Here is a 16,992-nt window from a genome sequence, read left to right on the forward strand (position 1 = left end):
CTGATTCGTGCCCGTAATTGCCTCCAATATCCAGTGCCTTATACTATAATCCTCGCACTTAATATTTATCGGGCCAAGATCATAAGCGGGCCAATCCCGGAACCGTAAACGAAAGCCAATAGGTAAGACGGGAGAAGAAGGAGGAGGAGGAGGAAGAGATAGTAGTAGTAAAGCAGCCTCTACTAGCTAGCTACGGGCCGTATCTAGCTTATTATAGGTTCGACGGATCCGTTTTCGAGGCCGAGGGTTATCCTCGTTTGCAGGAGGCCGTATAGGTCCGGTACGGGTCTATTAAGGGGTATTCGGATTAATATCTATAAGAGGAAGGCGCCTCGCAGCCCGTTTGGCCTAAAGAAGATCAGTAACCAAGTACGTAAGTCCGGGCACGCGAGAATAAAAAGACCTTGTATTGCAAACATGTCTTATACGGATCTCCCTTAAGATTTAGGGGAAATCCGCTACGTGGAAAGTATTATCTATAACCGGTATAAAAGTATAATAGGGAAGAATTCATGTTTATATGATTATAGGCTAAATAAAAGGCCAAGGGACGCATGGGAAGCGGCAGAGAGCTTTGGTATTCCTGGAGCGAGTAATATATAGGGGGCTTGGGCTCAAGTTTTGGTATTTCTCACGTGACCAGTTTTTTAACTAGGTGGTCCGACCGTCCGATAGTATTATATAGACGAGTTTAGGGCCGCTTCGCTAAAATTATTGCTAGCAGCCTTACGCAAGCTCCGGGGCTAGTAATAATTTTGCCCTAAACTCGTCCCGAGTAGCTTTAAATAATACTTCTTAGTAATAAACTTATTAAAAGCTTTTAATAAATTATATAAGAAAGAAAATAGCTTATAAATATATATAATTATTTATAAATAAGTTAAAACTATTCTTTTAATTTATATTTTATATATAATTTCTTTTTAATTATTATTAAAATATTTAATAAAATCTAAATTATAATAAATTTAAATTTAAAATATTATTTTATAATTTATTAAAAGAATTTAAGTTTTAAATTATATAAAAAAATCATAATATTTTTAATTATTAAATTTTAATAATATAAGTACTTTTAATAAAAACTAAAATATTAATTTAAATATATATAAATTATTAATAAAATAAAAGTTTATTAAGTTTTATATAAGATTTAAATTATATTTATATAATCTTTTTATTTATTTTAATAATTAATATTTAAAGTTAATTTATATTTTAATTTTAATTAATATATAAATATAAAATTATAAAAAATAAAATACTAATTTTCTTATATAAAAAGTTAAAATTATTATTTAATTTATTTATATATTATTTATTAATATATTAAATAATTTAATTTAAATAAAATTAAGGCTAGTTATATTTAAAGTTATTTAAAGCTTATTTTATAAATAAAAATATTTATATTATTTATATTTATATTAATTAATATTTAAAAGCTTTTATTAAAATATTTAGTCTTTTATCTTATATATTAGGTCTAATTTACTTTCTTATTTCGTTCTCGGTATATATTATATATAAAGAACTGGCCAAAGTTTATAAGAGGCTTTTTTTAATTATAAAAGAAATAGTATTACTTTATAGGCTATTTACCGGAGCTATAAAGTATTTCCGGCTCTTTTACGGGCTTTTTTAAGCCTTATTTTTATCCATAAAGCTCTTCTTTTTTACTTATAGGCCTCTTATTACTCGTACTCTTACCCGTAACTTCCTTTCAAGCCTTACTCTTATCCGCAAAGCCCTCCCTTTTTTTTTACGGACCCTTTTAAGCCTTACTCCTATATATAAAGCCTTCCCTTTCCTCCTATAGACCCTTCCAAGCCTCACTCTCACTTGTAGAGCTTTCCCTTCTCTCTCGCAAGCCCTTTTAAGTCTTACTTCTACTTGCAAAGCTTCCCCTTTTCTCTTATAAGCCCTCCTAAACTTTACTCTTACTTGCAAGGCTTCTACTTATAGAGCTCTCTCCTACTTATAGGCTCTTCCAAGCCTTACTTCTACTCGCAAAGCTCTCTCCTTCTTGCAAGCTCTCTTATATAAGTATATAAAAACCTGTAATTTTTAAAGGCTTATATTTAAATAATTATTAACTTCTAAAGACTGTTTTCTATTATCTTTTATAAGATGCCCGTAGTATTTCCTTGCCCTTGCCTCCCTAAGCTCTTGCTCGCCCGATTCCTTACTACGGGCTTATATATACCTCTGAAGCTCATCTCTAGTAGGCTTATTCTCAAGTCTCGATATCCTTGCTTGCTCCTTTCTTTGAATCCCACGTCGACGATTTGACTTTTCTTTCCGTTTTTGATATATAGAGCATATAAAGAAGCGTCCAAATTCAGAAGAAGGTCGTTTTTGATTATAACTGGAGCAGTATTCTAAGAAGAAGGATTAATAAGTATTTACGGACAGGTTTTCCTACTTACGGGCTATAGGCTCGTCCGCAAGCTGGCCCGCAGGCATTTCTTCGTCCGTAAATTAATTCACAGATACCTCTTCGTTCGCAGGTCCCTCTTCTTTATCCGTAGCTCCCTCTTCTTCGTCCGCAGGTCTCTCTTCTTTGTCCGCAGGTCTCTCTTCTTTGTCCGTAAGTCCTTCTTCTTTATCCGCAAGCCCCTCCTCCCTTTATATCTCCAAATATTGGCTAGCCGTAAGCCAGTAACACGTTTCCCATAGCTCTTGCTTGTACTCGTGCTCGTACTCTTGCTCCCCCCTCTTATACTCGTCCGTAAACTGCCATATATTAGCCCTATTCCTTAGCTCTTCGCAAGCTCTTACCGGATCGTTCTCCTCCCATTGCCTCTCTTGCTCTCTCTCCTACTACTTCTCCTCCTTATGCCACTGCCATTCGTCTTCTTGTAATCGAGCTTGGAGCTTCCTTTCCTCGTCCCAAGCCTGCCATTATACTTTTGCTTTTGTTCGTGCCTCCTCCAAGTCTATAGGATCCCATATCCTACGCATTTGTGCCCGTAGCTTTGCTCTCTTCACCCGTAAGACCCGCCAGTCATACCTTTCTTGTATAAACTTGCCCGTAGCCTCACGGTATTAGTCGTGCTTTCGTGCAAGGCAGATTTCGCAAGTATAAAGTCGATATCCGTCCTCGTGAAAAGGGAAGCTTGTAATTAGGCGAAAGGACTTGCACCCAGAGCAGCGTAGCCGATTTAAAGGAAGGGTGTCCATTGGAAAGTCTATAAAAGGGAGCCTGTAAAGCTTATGGAAGTGAGCCTATAGAGCTTGCGGAGCCAGTGAAGCTTGTGGGAGGAGCTAGAAGTTTTGGTGTTCCCGCACAGACCCTATCACGTGATAGCGTCCGTTTTCTCCGGAAAATAGCGTTAATATAAGAGAGGAGGACGAGTTTAGGGCAAAATTATTAATTGGCCCCGGAGCTTGCGTAGGGCCGCTAATTAATAATTTTAGCGAAGCGGCCCTAAACTCGTCCCGAGTGGGGTTGGAATTAAAGGGGGTATGTGACTTGGTAAAGGCCTTTACGGACGGTATAAGAAGGAGAATAGCCCGTAAGTATGCAAAGTCACCCGTAAGTAAGTCAAAAGCTAAGCAAGACCTTGTAATATTTCTGGGTATACTATATTACTCGTACGGTTTATATCAGGAGATAAAAGAATACAAAGCCCTACTTGTGAGGTCACCCGTAAAGCTGCCACATAGAACTGGCCGTGAGAAAAGACCGGTGACCGTAAATCTACCCCCACTGCCTCAAATAACTGGCCCTGTAACTTATTAATAGTCATTACAAAGGATAAAGCAAGTGGAAACTGCTTACGGGAGAGCATAAAAGACAGTTACTAATCCGTTGACTAGAGCTTGATCCGTGAAATCGTCCGTAATTGGCCGTCAAAGTCGCTACCTAGTAACCGTACGCGAATCGAGAACCTCCCAAAGCTATAAATCGATATCCGCGATCCGTTATAAAGCCCTTCCTGCAGATAGAGATTCCGCAAGAGTATTACGGGTGTACCGATCTTAAGTCATAGCTTGGAAAGGGGTAGACCTAGTAAATAGATACTTTGCAAGACCTCTAGTGGTAATTCTGCGATCTCAGGATCTGCCTCGTTTATATTAGCTAAATCTACTGCGAAATACGTCCGTTTCTGGCCAGGGAGCATATCCAGGATTATTTGGTTAAGCTCGCGGACCGTATTATTCAGGGTTAATAGGATTGCCCGTCCGCTAAAAGCCCGGTAGTCGTACGGGGCCCGCAAGAGTCGCTCTCGCGGGTAGACGTAATTAATCAGGTCCGTAACTAACTAGGTATACGGAACAAAAGGCGGGAGCATAATCTGCCTATTTAAGGACGGGTCGTACGGCAGATGACTAATCCAGTCCACAAAATCCTGCTCGGACAGGTTATTATGGACCCGCATATTAATCCGTAACGATAGCTAACGGAGCCGTAGCCAGATCCACGTCTGCTATAGGCAGGCCCGTACCGTATCGGCCCGCGAACTATGTGGGACTACTAGTAAGATCTGGGCAAAGTTCCCCCCGAGAATTACGGGCACCCCTCCAAAGAGAACGTCGTCCGCGACCGACCGTAAATCGACTATTAGCCAGTGCACTACCTCAAAGTAGTACTTGTGCTATATGGGCACCTCGTCCCAGATAATTAGGTCTATAGATCGCAAGAGAGCCCCGAGCCGGCTCGTCTTAGTAATCGTACTTATAGATGACTTATCGAGCTCGAGCGGGATCCGGAACTGGGAGTGAGACGTGCGTCTGTCCGGGAGAAGGAGAGCCGCGATACCCGTTAACGCCACGCACAGGACTACCTTACCCTGGCCACGATAATAGTAATAGAGGGTCTTATAAAGGAACGTCTTACCGGTCCCGCCCGGGCCTTATAAGTAGAAGTAGGCAGTCTGCGAATCGTCCGTAATTACCGCCATAATTATCTGGAAGCAAGAGCGCTAGTTCACGTTTAGCTAGGCTTGCATTACGGTCGCCAGCGACGTCTTATAAATATGATTGACCCGTAGATTAGCCATACGGTGGCTTATGGTCTAGTCAAAGGTATTCTCAGGCAGGGCAATATCCATAAGCGTCCGCTAGAGATCCGTAAGGCCGAGACTAAGTAAAAAGAGGCCGTAATTATAGTAAGGATTAACCAAGGGCAGCGGGAAATTAATTAACGGGTCGTGAGCTAGCTTGCGGGCCAAGTCGTCGCAGAAATGCTTCTTATACTGGTCCCAGATTACTTGCTTATCCGTAATTAGCTACTGGCGGATGCCTATAAGAAAGAGTATCCGTAAACCATGGCCGGCCATTAATAAAATAGCCTCGTTAAAGTACTAGAACTACTCCTAATTATTCTCTGCCAAGCCGCAGGTAATACAGGCAGTATAGTATGTAGGATAACGGATGCCCTTAACTAAGTAGAGCTCGTTAAAGGACCGCGGACCGTATATGACCGTTAGTAAGAGCCATAAGTAGAACCGCTTGCCCGAAACTGGGCTATAGTAGTAAATACGGCCAATACTATACCCTCGCTCGCGGCGCTTCTATATCCGGGTCTTGGTAACCCATATAAAGTGCTATGGGAACTCGTGGTAGAGGTACTAGCGGCCGTCCTTATATATCGCATTATACTCAAAGAAAGCCATTAAGGTTAAACGGGCATTTGCGGCCCGGTCCGCGATTTGCTCGGGCAAGAGGTCGTCCGTAAAGCAGACCGTATACTGCCCAGGGAAGTAGATTGCCAAGTGCTAGACCGGGGGGAACTCCTGGTACGTTAGGTACTCAAACAGGCGCCAGAAAGCCTCCGTAGGGCCCATGTACCGAGCTTAAAGGTATTAGGTAATCTTATCGTCCGTTCCTGAGACTATAATAGTCATATGGTCCGTTCCTTTATAGACATACTTATAGATATACTTGATTACTTATACGGAAGTATAAATCTCGACGTTAATATAGGAGCGGAACTTCTGGAGGAGGTACGGGTTATATGGAATGACCTAGCGGTTATTACGGATAACTTCCTGGCCTGGAAAGCCTGGTTTACGGACCGTAAACGTACGGCCGTTATCCCGGCGCCGGTACTCGGGATACTTATTCTCGCGGATAATTATTATAGCCGCAAATGCCTTAGGAAACCTCTTCTGGTATGCGAGCGGGGCTATAGGCGTCTTACGGACCATATATGGGGCTTTCGGATTATCTTTAAGGCTATATGGTCCGTAAGATATCTAACTAGTTACTATAGTTATAAGTTCGCCTATAGGATCCTATAACGGGTCTGGGAGCTCGGTATAAACAACTTCGTTAACTAAATCGGGGGTTAAGAAGACGGCTTTCCTCCTAAGGAATAAGAGCAGGTATATATACAGGAGGCCACGCTTCTAGTACTTAATTATATATACATGGCCTGTATATAGTCCGAAAAGGTAATTCTTTAGGTCCGTAAGTAGCTTCCTTACCTTTAATATAAAGACCTAGTAAAGGAGATCCGGACGATTAATGGCTTGCTACCCGTTTAAGAGATAATCTATAATCTCAGGCTAGCGCGGGTTAGCCGTAAAGGTAATAAAGAAGCTTGGCTTACCAAAGTATTATATAATAGCTATTAAGTCTTGAAAGAGCTACTGCATAAAGCGATTACTGCCCGTAAAGCTTGACAGGAGGATAAAGCGACGGCTAATATTGCCCGTACGGACGTTCTCGCGGATTAGAGTATCCGCAAGTCCTATATATATGTCCGCACGGATATTCTGCTAGTGTGAGCGGAGCCAGTCGAGCAAGGTAGTCTCGCAGGTAATATACGTATTAATGACGTACTACTAAAAGAGGCAGCTAGCGTAAAAGAGCGGGGAGAAGGCCGGACGAACGTGGAGGTAGTACTAGTAAAAGACCCGCTACTCTAGCCGTATCTACTAACGGGTCCCATTACGGTCCTATAACTGCAAACCGTAGTACTAGCCCGGGTCGCCGTACGGGAAGAGCAAGACATAGTAGAGCGGCATATACGCTACGTATATAATATTAACCATATGTATTTGCGGACGCTCGCGGCCTGCCTCGCGGACCGTAAGTACCAGATTACGGCGGCTTGCATCCGTATACTCGTCCGGGATAAGGGCTATAATCTCGTTACTCGTTAGGAGATTCTCACAATAACGATTAGCGCCTGACTCAAGAATTAAGCGTATTTGCAGGTTAAGTAAGATCCGGAAATCGGTTTACTAGCTCGCAAGACGCTTGCGGGCTATCTTATAGACCGTAATAAACGGATTATAATCCGTAAGCATATCCGTAAGCTATAAAAGAACTATATGATCTAAGTAAGGGAAGTTAGTAGCCCGTATATTAGTTATAAAGAGCGGATTATAAAAGAAGAGCTATGCAAAGAAGGGTTTGGCGTATAAAGCAGGCTATAGCGGGCCTTGGAAGTGGAAGAGCTCGCCATGGATCTAAAAGCACTGGATCTCACGGGAGAAGTCAATCCGGGTGTTCTTCTTATAGCTAATTAACGTAAAGGCAAAAGCATAATTATATGCCCGGATATTCGTCCGGAAGGCCCGACAGAGCGGGTTATTGCCCGTAAAGAGGTAAGAGAGATATAGAGGAGGCTTGCGGATTAGAGGAAGTATTACGTCGCCCTTCTTATAACAGGCCTCAAAGCGATCGTCCGTATAGCCAAAATAAAGGGCTCCGCAAGCTATATAGTAACCCGTAAGTGGACTAGTCGTATGTACGGGAGCTGGCCGGAAGCGGGAGAGGAAGGCAGGAGGCCGTATAGTAGGTAGGTCGGCAGGAGGGTCCTCCATAATATGAACTGGGGCCGCGACGGACGGTTAACGGATCCGTTACTGGCGCCGTAGGGCTGGCTCGTCCGCAGAGACGTCCGTAATTGACCGTCGTTATTACCGGGAGGTAGGGAGGGCATTCGGATCGAGTTCTTGCAAGGCAGGGCGCCGCTGGATATAATTAGTAGTATTTCGGGCCTATTAACTAGTTAATTAAGCCAGAAAAGGGGAAGGATATAAACTTGATAGTGAGAGCAAGTTTTATATGGCTTAGCCCGCTCTGTAATAAAGTCAGAAGCAGGCCGGTTTTGCCTATAGGAAGTACAAAAGCGGGGAGGATCCATAGTAATAAAGAGAAGAAAGAGAGAAAAGTAATATAAGGTCAGGATTTCTTTTCTTAGCGCCTTCTACGGAACCGCTAGCTTTAGATTTTCCCCCGAGCTTTAAAAAATTATAATAAAAGCCCCTTGCATCTCAGAACTACTAAAATATAGAGAAAGGTACTCGAGTATTCTCTCTATAATCCTAAGCTAAGCTCTAAGGATTTAGACGTAATCGCATTCTGATGCGCGATTCCCTAGAAGGGGGCGATTCTGGTGTTCCTCACGTGACCAGTTTTTTTCCAGGAGTTCCGGGAGCCAACCGGTTAAGGGTGGTCCGAACGTAGCTCAATATAAAGAAGTAATGGAGAAAAATGCGTTATTACATTATTATTATACGCTAATCCATTATGGAAAGGCTTGCTCGTAAGGGAGAAAGGGTACTGGGTGCCCCTACCCTAAACGGACGGAGACGCCCAACTTTGCTTAATTTATGCCTAACTTATACGTAAATTATACTTGATTTCGTATAATATAATAATGGCGAGATCGTCATTATATAATTACGCCAATTGGCATTATTATATAATTATTATTCTACAATTTTATACATCCCTACTGTCATCCTGTCATCCTGTCTAGCTTGGATTGTTGGCTGGCGTGCGCACATCGCTTACACTTCGTTTTATGTCGAATGAAATACAATGGTTTGTATTCAACTTCTCGTGGCTCTTTGCAGCCAGAGTTGCTGCAGGGACCGAACCTATGGTGGATGTTGTGCGTGCATCGATATACCCAAACTTCCCATTCGCACAAGGTTCCAGAGAGGGGGGTTGGCTGCGCGGTCTGGCTTGAAGGTAGCGACGCGGGTAGAGATAGGTCGCCAATCTGAGTGAAACTTTTGGTGATGAAATATTGATCTCAGGTATGAGTTGGAGTAAGCTCGAGGTCACTGAAGTTTTGTGGGAAGGAAGAGCCCGCCTTCAGGAGGAAGCCATCTCGGAGGTTTATGCACATCCTGAATGAGAGCCATGTCTTCTTAGCCAACGTATGATTCTGATCCTAGAGAAAACTGAGTGATGTGCATACTGTAAGTCGTGACCAATGAAATCCTCCTTTTGCCGCTGCAAAAACAATCACGTTAATATCTTCTACTCGCACCTGATGCCCAGGGTGGTCAATAAACCAGTCAGTTAATAGTTACAAATCTTATAGCCAGTCAGCTAGGATTTCCCTAGCTTATAAATCGCTAATAAGCTCATAGATATTAACTTGTAAGCAAGAATATAGGGGGCTTGGGGGCTAAATGCCTAAATTTTAGGCTCTTTCCTCCTTAAGCCCCTTAAATTCCGCCTCCCCCCCAACGGGCCCTCACGTGAAAAGGGCTAAGTATAAATAATCATAAGCCCTAATTATAAAGGAGTACCTTTATATGGCTAGAGGAAAGATAGGTTACCTTATAGTAGTAAATAGAATTACATTAGGACCTATTCTTATAATATTATACTAACTCGACTTTTTCACGTAAGAGATTATGTATTAAGTATAGCTAATCAACCAGCAGGGACGTCATAAGCCAATCAGCTAGGAAATATCCTTAGCTGATGACTGACTGACTGGCTTATTGCCCAGCCTGCTGATGTCTCAAGTACATTGCAAAATCGATTGAACATCGTATTAGAAAACTGCTTGTCCGTTGTTCTAATGATCTTTGCATTTCTCCTGTTGTGAATCCCAGAGCACAACTAGATTCATCAACACAAGTACCTCAGAGCAACTAAATCCCACACCGTTTCCCACCATTTCTCAATTCCTATTCCTCATCCCTCCCGGTTTTCATTAAACTGTACGTTGGTTATCGGGGTGGAATGGATCGCACTTCCTGCATTCGTAGTCGAAATGCCATCTATACGTGGGGTCGTACTTTGGCATACCGGGCTCCTTATCCTTGCATGATACCTTTGATTTGTTCTCTTCGCATTCGTAGGTTCTGCGATAGGTTGGTGGGCATGGGCAATAGTAGTGGGGTTTCCCCATTCGCACATCTTTTGTTGTCTGTTTGTTTATTCTCTTGCTGGTTTGGGGGAGGATCGGTTGGGAAGAGATTCGAGACTATGGAGCTCGAGGTGCGCTGGTTTACTCTCACTAACTTGGTATCTTTCAAGTGTAGCTCGTTTGACTCCTTGAGGTGGGCGAGAAGTTGAGGTCGAGGCTGCGTTTAGAGATTCCAGAATGAACCGTGAGGACCCCAAGTGGATGGGTATCGCAGCTGGCAGAGCAACTGCGGCTCTCGGACGCTGCAAGGGTAGCTGCTATAGGGCTCCTTAGCGATGCCTCTCTTATAAGTACATGGGATACGCCTTGAAAAGGTGTGGTACTTTTGCCTGTGGCTTATAGCGTCCTTTGAGGGCAATGGCTAAAAGATATAGGGAGTTTTAGCAGGTAATTGTAGTAGAAAATGGCCCTGTAGTGGACTTGCAGCTCAAATGCCTTGTATTTTCGTCACTTTATGCCGTTTTCTGGGTACAAAACACCACCCACAACTCTTCCTTCAAAGCCAACAACTAGGTAAAAGGCTTCTTCCACGAAGAAACACTCCTCTCTAGAATGTACCAGAATCTCTTAAAACAATCCACTGCAATGCTAAAAATGAACACACCCCACCTTTGAAAAATGAGACGATATCTCAGCCACTAACACTACCTCGACTTATAGTCCCCCCCCTTTGCCGCAAGATAATGACAGCGAGTTGAATATTGACAACAAATAGAAATCGACAGAGAAAGTAATGAGGTTTAACACCTTATTATTGTGCTCCGGATATCAAGTACATCCTATTCCGTAAAAGCATACACAAGCTCGAGGTGACCAGATTCCAACCTCACTTGCTCCTAGTCTCTCCAAAGAGGTATTCCCCTTTCTCCTCGATCTTCTTCCCGATCTGCTCCTTTCACAGAACAAAATGTAACAACGGGGTTGTCGTACGGGTACGGGTACTAGGGAGCTTAGCTTAGCTTACTCAGCACCCCCTTTATTTAGCTAGATCCAGAGGCTCCCTCAGAGCTTCTTTTAATTAGACAACCATTTATGCAAATCACTGTTCCTTGCTCTCTTCAATAGGGGTCAAGGCACTCTTACATACCCCACCTCAAGCCCCGTGAGCCGCTTGCCTTCTCCTCACTTTCCCCTTCTACCAGACAGCCAGACAGACAGGCATTCCACAACAGCTACGAGACAAGTCAGTACCTCGACTAGTATAACCCACCCTCCACTCCTCCGAAGCCCGCAGCTAAAGAGAAAGAAAGGACGGTGCGCCAAGAAGACAGACTCTTCTCTTCTCCTCTCCTCTCCCTCAAAAACCACGGTCTCTCAGCGCAACCACCCGACAGACAAGACCAGACGACTCCACCACTTAAAGGCATAGCATTCCCATAACACAACACTTCGCTTCCCTCTTCCTCGCCCACCTTCCCTTCATGCCGAATATTGACAGCTGACGACTCATGACAGTGAGGACTCCAGACGCTGGTCTTGAGTACATCGTACCCCAAGTCTCTGGTACATGCAATTTAATCCCTTTAGAGAAGCGGTAGAAATTCAGCGGCGCCTTGTACTCGCCTTCCCTAGCAAGACACTTACTTACTCTCCCACCCCACCTCTTCCCCCACCACACGCACACTCCCATCACAGACAGAACACAGAAAAAGAACAGTTGTGGGAAATGGAGGTTTGCTGTGGAAAAAAAAAAATCTCGCAGATCGTTTTTCTAGCCTGTCCTATCTACAACTCAACGCGTTGTGTGCGGGGAAAAAAAAATCAACGGATATGCAAGTCGCACTTTTCCACCATCCTCCCGTATTTCCGATACCAATTCCGTTTTCCCACCCACCCGTCCATTCATCCATCATACATTCATAGTTCGTATCCATTCGTATGCCATGCATCCACAGCGTTGCATCACCAGTCGCCAAGAACCAAGAACAAAGAGCCAGAAACCAAGAGTAGTTAGAAGTCTCGCAAAAGAGAAAATCTAGCACACAGCATGCGTCTTGCCCGTCTTGCCCTGCAGACTATGGCCCTCCTTCCGATAATGCGGGTGATTATGTCTCGACTTGCCAGAGTGCGTAGAGTGCGCATGGATATACTCCTGGTTCTTCTTGATGCTCTCCTTGTCCATTTCATCCAGGACCTGCACGCACAATTTGATGTCGCACAGCAACTGGTCGCATCTTGACTTGCTGAAATCCTCGCGCACCACAACTCTCAGCATCTTGAGGTCCTTGGTGTGAGGAGCCATCGTGTAGGCGGGCACAACCCATGAGCGGCCGCGGAGCTGATGAGCGAGCGCGAACTCGTCGTAGTGCTTCTCAGACTTGGGGTCGAAGCGGAAGGCTACGAGGGGCAGACCTTCGCCGGCCTTCTTGGACATGATGATGAAGCCGAGCTGCTCGAGGGAGTCGGAGAGGTAGTCCGCGGTGCGGGTCAGGTTCGTCATGATGGCGCGGTAACCGTGCTTTCCGAGGCGGATCAATTGGTAGTATTGGCCGATGACTTGGGAAGCGCCTTTGGAAAAGTTGAGGGTGAAGGAGGCTTGGTCGGCGCCCAAGTAGTTGATGTTGAAGACAAGTTCTTTGGGGAGGTATTCGGGGGCGCGCCAGACGATCCAGCCTACACCTGGGTAGACGAGGCCGTACCTGTTTCTTGTTAGTCAAAGGAAGTTAAGAAAAGAGAAGGGGTCGTACTTGTGGCCGGAGGTGTTGATTGAGACCACCTTCTCAAGTCTGAAATCCCACTCCAAGTCAGGAACCACGAATGGAGCCACGAATCCTCCAGATGCAGCATCGATATGGATAACTGTATCAATATTCTTCTTGATCAACAGGTCATTGACTGCCTTGGCATCCTCATACTCTCCAGTATAGGTGGTGCCCAGAATAACGCAGATACCAATCGTGTTCTCGTCAACAAGCTCGACGGTCTCCACGGGATCAATGATATATCTCTCCGGTGTGCAGAACACGTACTTCTCCTCAACCTCGAAGTACCTCGCTGCCTTCTCCCAGCAGACCTGGACGGCGGAGCTCATAACGATATTCGGCTTATCGAATGGCTTGCCAGCATCCTTACGCTGATTCTGCCAGCGCTTCTTCATGGCCAGCACAGCCAGCATGATTGCCTCCGAGGATCCGACAGTCGAGGTACCGACTGCGGCCGCTCCTTCTTCGTTGACGGGGGCATTGAAGAGTCTGCCGATCATGGAGACGCAGCGGTTCTGGATGTCGGCGGATTGGGGGTATTCTTCGTAGTCGATGAAGTTCTTGGAGAAGGATTCGGTCATCAGGTCTTCGACTTCCTTCTCCTGTTCGTAGAGATATGTTAGATGTTGTTTTGCCGCTGATTGGTGGAAAGGGGGAATCTTACCATATAGGTAGTAACGAAGCTTGCCAAGCTGAAATCACCTTGTGTTAGCTGCCACCTTCCATTTCTGTGCCGCGTGAAGGGCAAAATCTCAAAATCTCCTGGTTTTGATACCATTGAGAAGGCGAAAAGTCGTGGGGGGGGGAGTCTTACTTGAGCATGGGGTTGCCGTCGAGAGACAAATCGTCCTTGATCATGCGGTACGCAACCTCCCTGGGCATCTCGCACTCGGGCATCTCATGCTTTGGCAGATCCTCAGCAGCGAAGCGGGAGCCGTAGACGGTGGTGGTGAAGGTGTCACTGTCGGAGCTGGCGCCCATGTTGAGCTTCTCCATGCCCTTGACAAGGGGCTGATTGATCTCATGGTCTTTGGGGATGGAGGCAAGGTGAACCATGGTTGCGGTGTTGTTCGGGACTTGCGGGTGTGTGTGAAGCTGTGATGGAGTTGCAATGTAGCTGTTGGAAGATGATTTGTTTTGGAGTGGAGGGACGGGTGAGTGTGAGAGCGGAAGAGCTGGAGGAAGAAAGGGGGAAGTAGCGGGTTTTAAGCAAGGCCAGATTCACCGTCACCGTCACCGTCACCGTCACCGTCACCTCGTTACGTTTGGGTGCAGCGGGGTTACTGTGGGCAACAAGCTCCGCCCCTCGTCAGAGCTTCAGACCAGGATGCAGCTGTCGCAAATCTTGGCACCAAAAGCTTGTCTCTCCAATGAATCCCAGCGAAGCAAAATACTACGTACTACTGCATTTATTCCACGGTGTGCTGGTTCAATTGGACAGCATCCGCATGTCCCGGTCAAAGGATTCATTAGTTTCATTCACTCGCTGTTCTCTGCATTCGCTCCGTTTCACGCCTCCTATCAACAGCTGCGTCATCCGCCCCTCTCACATCCTGCCCTTCCTCCCGGCGCCTTACCCCAGGATTGCCCAGCATTCCCAAACAAACAGCAACCTGCGACCCCCGTATATCATCTCACTTCAGCATCCCTCCAGCCAAACCCTTCCCCTCCACCGACCATACACATCTCGCCACATGTCTCTCGCTGCCCACGAACGCGCTCTTGCGAGCCTTTCATAACTTCCTTCTGAACGCCCCTATCTGTCATTATTTTCTTCTTTTCCTGAATGCCACGATCGGTGTGGGTAAACTTGGGCCCGGCACGGCCGCGGTCCAGGCACACGCTGCAGGTTGCAGCTTCGTGATTCGTGCGTGCATGATGTCGGTGTGATGGTGGGGCTGCTATGGAAGCGTTTGTTTTGAGGATTTGTGCATGGGGGAACGAGTGTTCTGGCAAGCTTGACGGGAGGAAGGGGTGCCAGATCTGATAAGATCGTGTGGGGTCACCGAGCGCGAGGAGAGTGTTCTTGGCCTGCCCGATGGACACCATAAATGGAGCATTATCTCGCGCCGTCTCGAGAGATTGCGAGCTAAACTTTAAGTATATTGAGATCTTGTGTGGGGTAGTGAAGCACAAGGTAAGTAGCACCACGCGTGCTTGGGACACACAAGAGCTGTGCTTACAGGATTTGGATTTTGTATGCCTATTGTATCCATTGAATCCTGTACAATGGAATATCACCTTCGAAGTCTCCAGGTACACAACGTTTGAAGGGCAAGTGCTCCACTTGTCTTGTCGCACAATCCATAGTCCCACCAGCCTCCTGTACATTCACACATCATCCACTGCCAGCATTAGATGAAGAGCCCTACTTTTCATCCTATCTATTCTTGTTGTGAAGCACTAAATAACCGTCAGCAAGCAGCCCGTTGTTTTTCACGCTGGAGCACTCTTATCCGTGTTCATTCACAACCATACACTTTCCCCCCAAGACTCGGTAGTTCGAGGGGGGAAACACCACAACACAACACTCAACCCCATCGCATATAAAACTAAAAGCTACGCCTTGATGATGTTCTGCTTTGTCTGCGAGACGTTAATAAATACTTTATCTTCGCCGATGTATAGGACGGCGCATCACACTACTGTCTTGCTTGTGCAAACACTTCCCTCGTCTGCAAGGTCTCATTTGTTAGTGAAGAAAGAGCACTAATCTCACAACCCACAAATTCGAAAGGACATAAAGTCTATCCCAGGCATCTATTCGAGTAGCGGTAGCAGAGAAAGGTCCTATTTTACACCGCCCGCCTCCCCGATAAAGAGGAGCAGACACGCCCTAAGTCTATCTATGCTCTAGAAAACTAAACAAGCAACAGACAATGAACCAACCCACGAACGATGCAGCGAACCTCAGAAACGGAAATTCTATCCAGCAGCAGTCCACGCCCGCGGAATCTATCCTCTCCTCTATTCAAGCCCCCCACTCTACTTCGAGATCTCGACGCCGCCCGTAGCACCAAACACCTTCTTCAAATCCCCATAGATCGCAAACTGTCCAGCCGTAAGTGTACCAACCATGAACAATCTCGCGCCAATACCCGCATAACTGCCCTTCAGCCCCAGCTCCTTCGCAATCTTGATCAATCTTGATGTGGTTCCCTCTCCGGGGAGGCCCTTGGTCTTGTTGATCTTCGAGAGCATGGTGTCCGCGGGCTGCGAGACGATGGCGGCGGCGAAACCGGCGATCAGGCCGGAGCCCAGGTTGACGGTGGTTTGGAAGGCGTCGGAGGACGTCGACTTGTCGAATTGCTGCCACGCGAACTCGGCGACTTTCTCGTAGACGACGAACTTGGCCATTGTGTATGGGACTCTGTTCTCCAATTAGCAAACATCCAATTCATTTCATCTCATCCCTCCTTTCGATTAGGACAGAACTTACTGCTTGAACAAGATGGGGCCAAAGCCAGCGTAGAAAGCACCCACACCCTCGTTCTTCAGCATCTTGCTGAAGCCACCGATCAGGCCATTAGCATATGTCGGCTCGGAGACGAGACGGATACGTGTAGCCTCCAGCGGGCAGAGCGCAATATCGGCGAAGAACTCAGCCAACGCGGCAGAGGCGAGGTAGACGCCCGTGCGGTTGTTGGAGGCAGTCTCATATCCAAGGAGGTTGATAGACTGCTGCTTGAACAGCTCGTAGCCTCCGAACTTGAACGCGCCTTGGAGGAAATAGCCTGCAGCGGTGGGACCGAAGCCGGTCAAGAGAGCACCCGCACCCTCCTTTGCGATCACTTGGCGGATGCCGCCGAAGAGGCCCCTGTTGTATGTGGCGGGGTCGAGTTGGATTCTTGTCTTGACGCTGTGTGGAAGTGTTCGTTAGTGAAGATGTTCCTTATCGCGCCAAGCTCCACCTCGAGGGACAGGTTTCTGTGTCGCGCATGCAAAATGCCTCAGAGAGACTTACACATCGACGGGTGTGAGGGCGCCGTGGGTAACTGAACAGCAGATGGCGCCAGCCAAGGCGAATCTGGAGTAGAGGGCCATGCCGCTGAGCTTCTCGGGGGTGTTGGCAGCAACCTTTTGGACGACGGCATCGACCTTCGTCGAGCCGGTGGAGGGAACCGATGCCATCGGGATTATGTATGTGAAGGAGTG

General features: G+C 46.1%; 6 protein-coding genes across 6 annotated transcripts; 1 reads left to right on the top strand and 5 right to left on the bottom strand.

Moving 5' to 3' along the window:
- Window positions 1–3,568: 3,568 nt before the first annotated feature.
- On the bottom strand, window positions 3,569–4,187 carry K444DRAFT_714829 (uncharacterized protein; the record flags this gene model as incomplete). Its single annotated transcript, XM_024888338.1, has 1 exon — window positions 3,569–4,187. A coding segment is annotated over exon 1 (226 nt), but the record flags the coding sequence as incomplete, so codon positions are not given.
- Window positions 4,188–7,362: 3,175 nt separating this feature from the next.
- K444DRAFT_316617 (uncharacterized protein) lies at window positions 7,363–8,036 on the bottom strand. Its single transcript, XM_024871853.1, has 2 exons — window positions 8,003–8,036; window positions 7,363–7,958 (listed from the first exon to the last, which is right to left on the bottom strand). The coding sequence occupies exon 2, from the start codon at window positions 7,779–7,781 to the stop codon at window positions 7,425–7,427; it is 357 nt and encodes a 118-aa protein (XP_024740840.1). The 5' UTR covers window positions 7,782–7,958; window positions 8,003–8,036; the 3' UTR covers window positions 7,363–7,424.
- A 1,684-nt stretch (window positions 8,037–9,720) lies between these two features.
- Window positions 9,721–10,333, top strand: K444DRAFT_316621 (uncharacterized protein). The gene has a single exon (XM_024871854.1). It carries the CDS (start codon window positions 9,949–9,951, stop codon window positions 10,282–10,284), a length of 336 nt encoding a protein of 111 aa, XP_024740841.1. The 5' UTR covers window positions 9,721–9,948; the 3' UTR covers window positions 10,285–10,333.
- Window positions 10,334–12,110: 1,777 nt separating this feature from the next.
- On the bottom strand, window positions 12,111–13,418 carry K444DRAFT_626419 (glutamate decarboxylase; the record flags this gene model as incomplete). The annotated part of the gene is made up of 2 exons (XM_024882645.1): window positions 12,111–12,774; window positions 12,823–13,418. 2 exons carry the CDS (start codon window positions 13,416–13,418, stop codon window positions 12,111–12,113), a joined length of 1,260 nt encoding a protein of 419 aa, XP_024740842.1.
- An 894-nt stretch (window positions 13,419–14,312) lies between these two features.
- On the bottom strand, window positions 14,313–15,053 carry K444DRAFT_626420 (uncharacterized protein; the record flags this gene model as incomplete). The annotated part of the gene is made up of 3 exons (XM_024882646.1): window positions 14,313–14,450; window positions 14,515–14,931; window positions 15,021–15,053. 3 exons carry the CDS (start codon window positions 15,051–15,053, stop codon window positions 14,313–14,315), a joined length of 588 nt encoding a protein of 195 aa, XP_024740843.1.
- Window positions 15,054–15,592: 539 nt separating this feature from the next.
- Window positions 15,593–16,992, bottom strand: K444DRAFT_609527 (mitochondrial carrier). Its single transcript, XM_024879593.1, has 3 exons — window positions 16,802–16,992; window positions 16,277–16,696; window positions 15,593–16,207 (listed from the first exon to the last, which is right to left on the bottom strand). Exons 1-3 carry the CDS (start codon window positions 16,966–16,968, stop codon window positions 15,823–15,825), a joined length of 972 nt encoding a protein of 323 aa, XP_024740844.1. The 5' UTR covers window positions 16,969–16,992; the 3' UTR covers window positions 15,593–15,822.

Source organism: Hyaloscypha bicolor (assembly GCF_002865645.1).
Source record: "Hyaloscypha bicolor E unplaced genomic scaffold K444scaffold_47, whole genome shotgun sequence".
Lineage (NCBI taxonomy): Eukaryota > Fungi > Ascomycota > Leotiomycetes > Helotiales > Hyaloscyphaceae > Hyaloscypha > Hyaloscypha bicolor.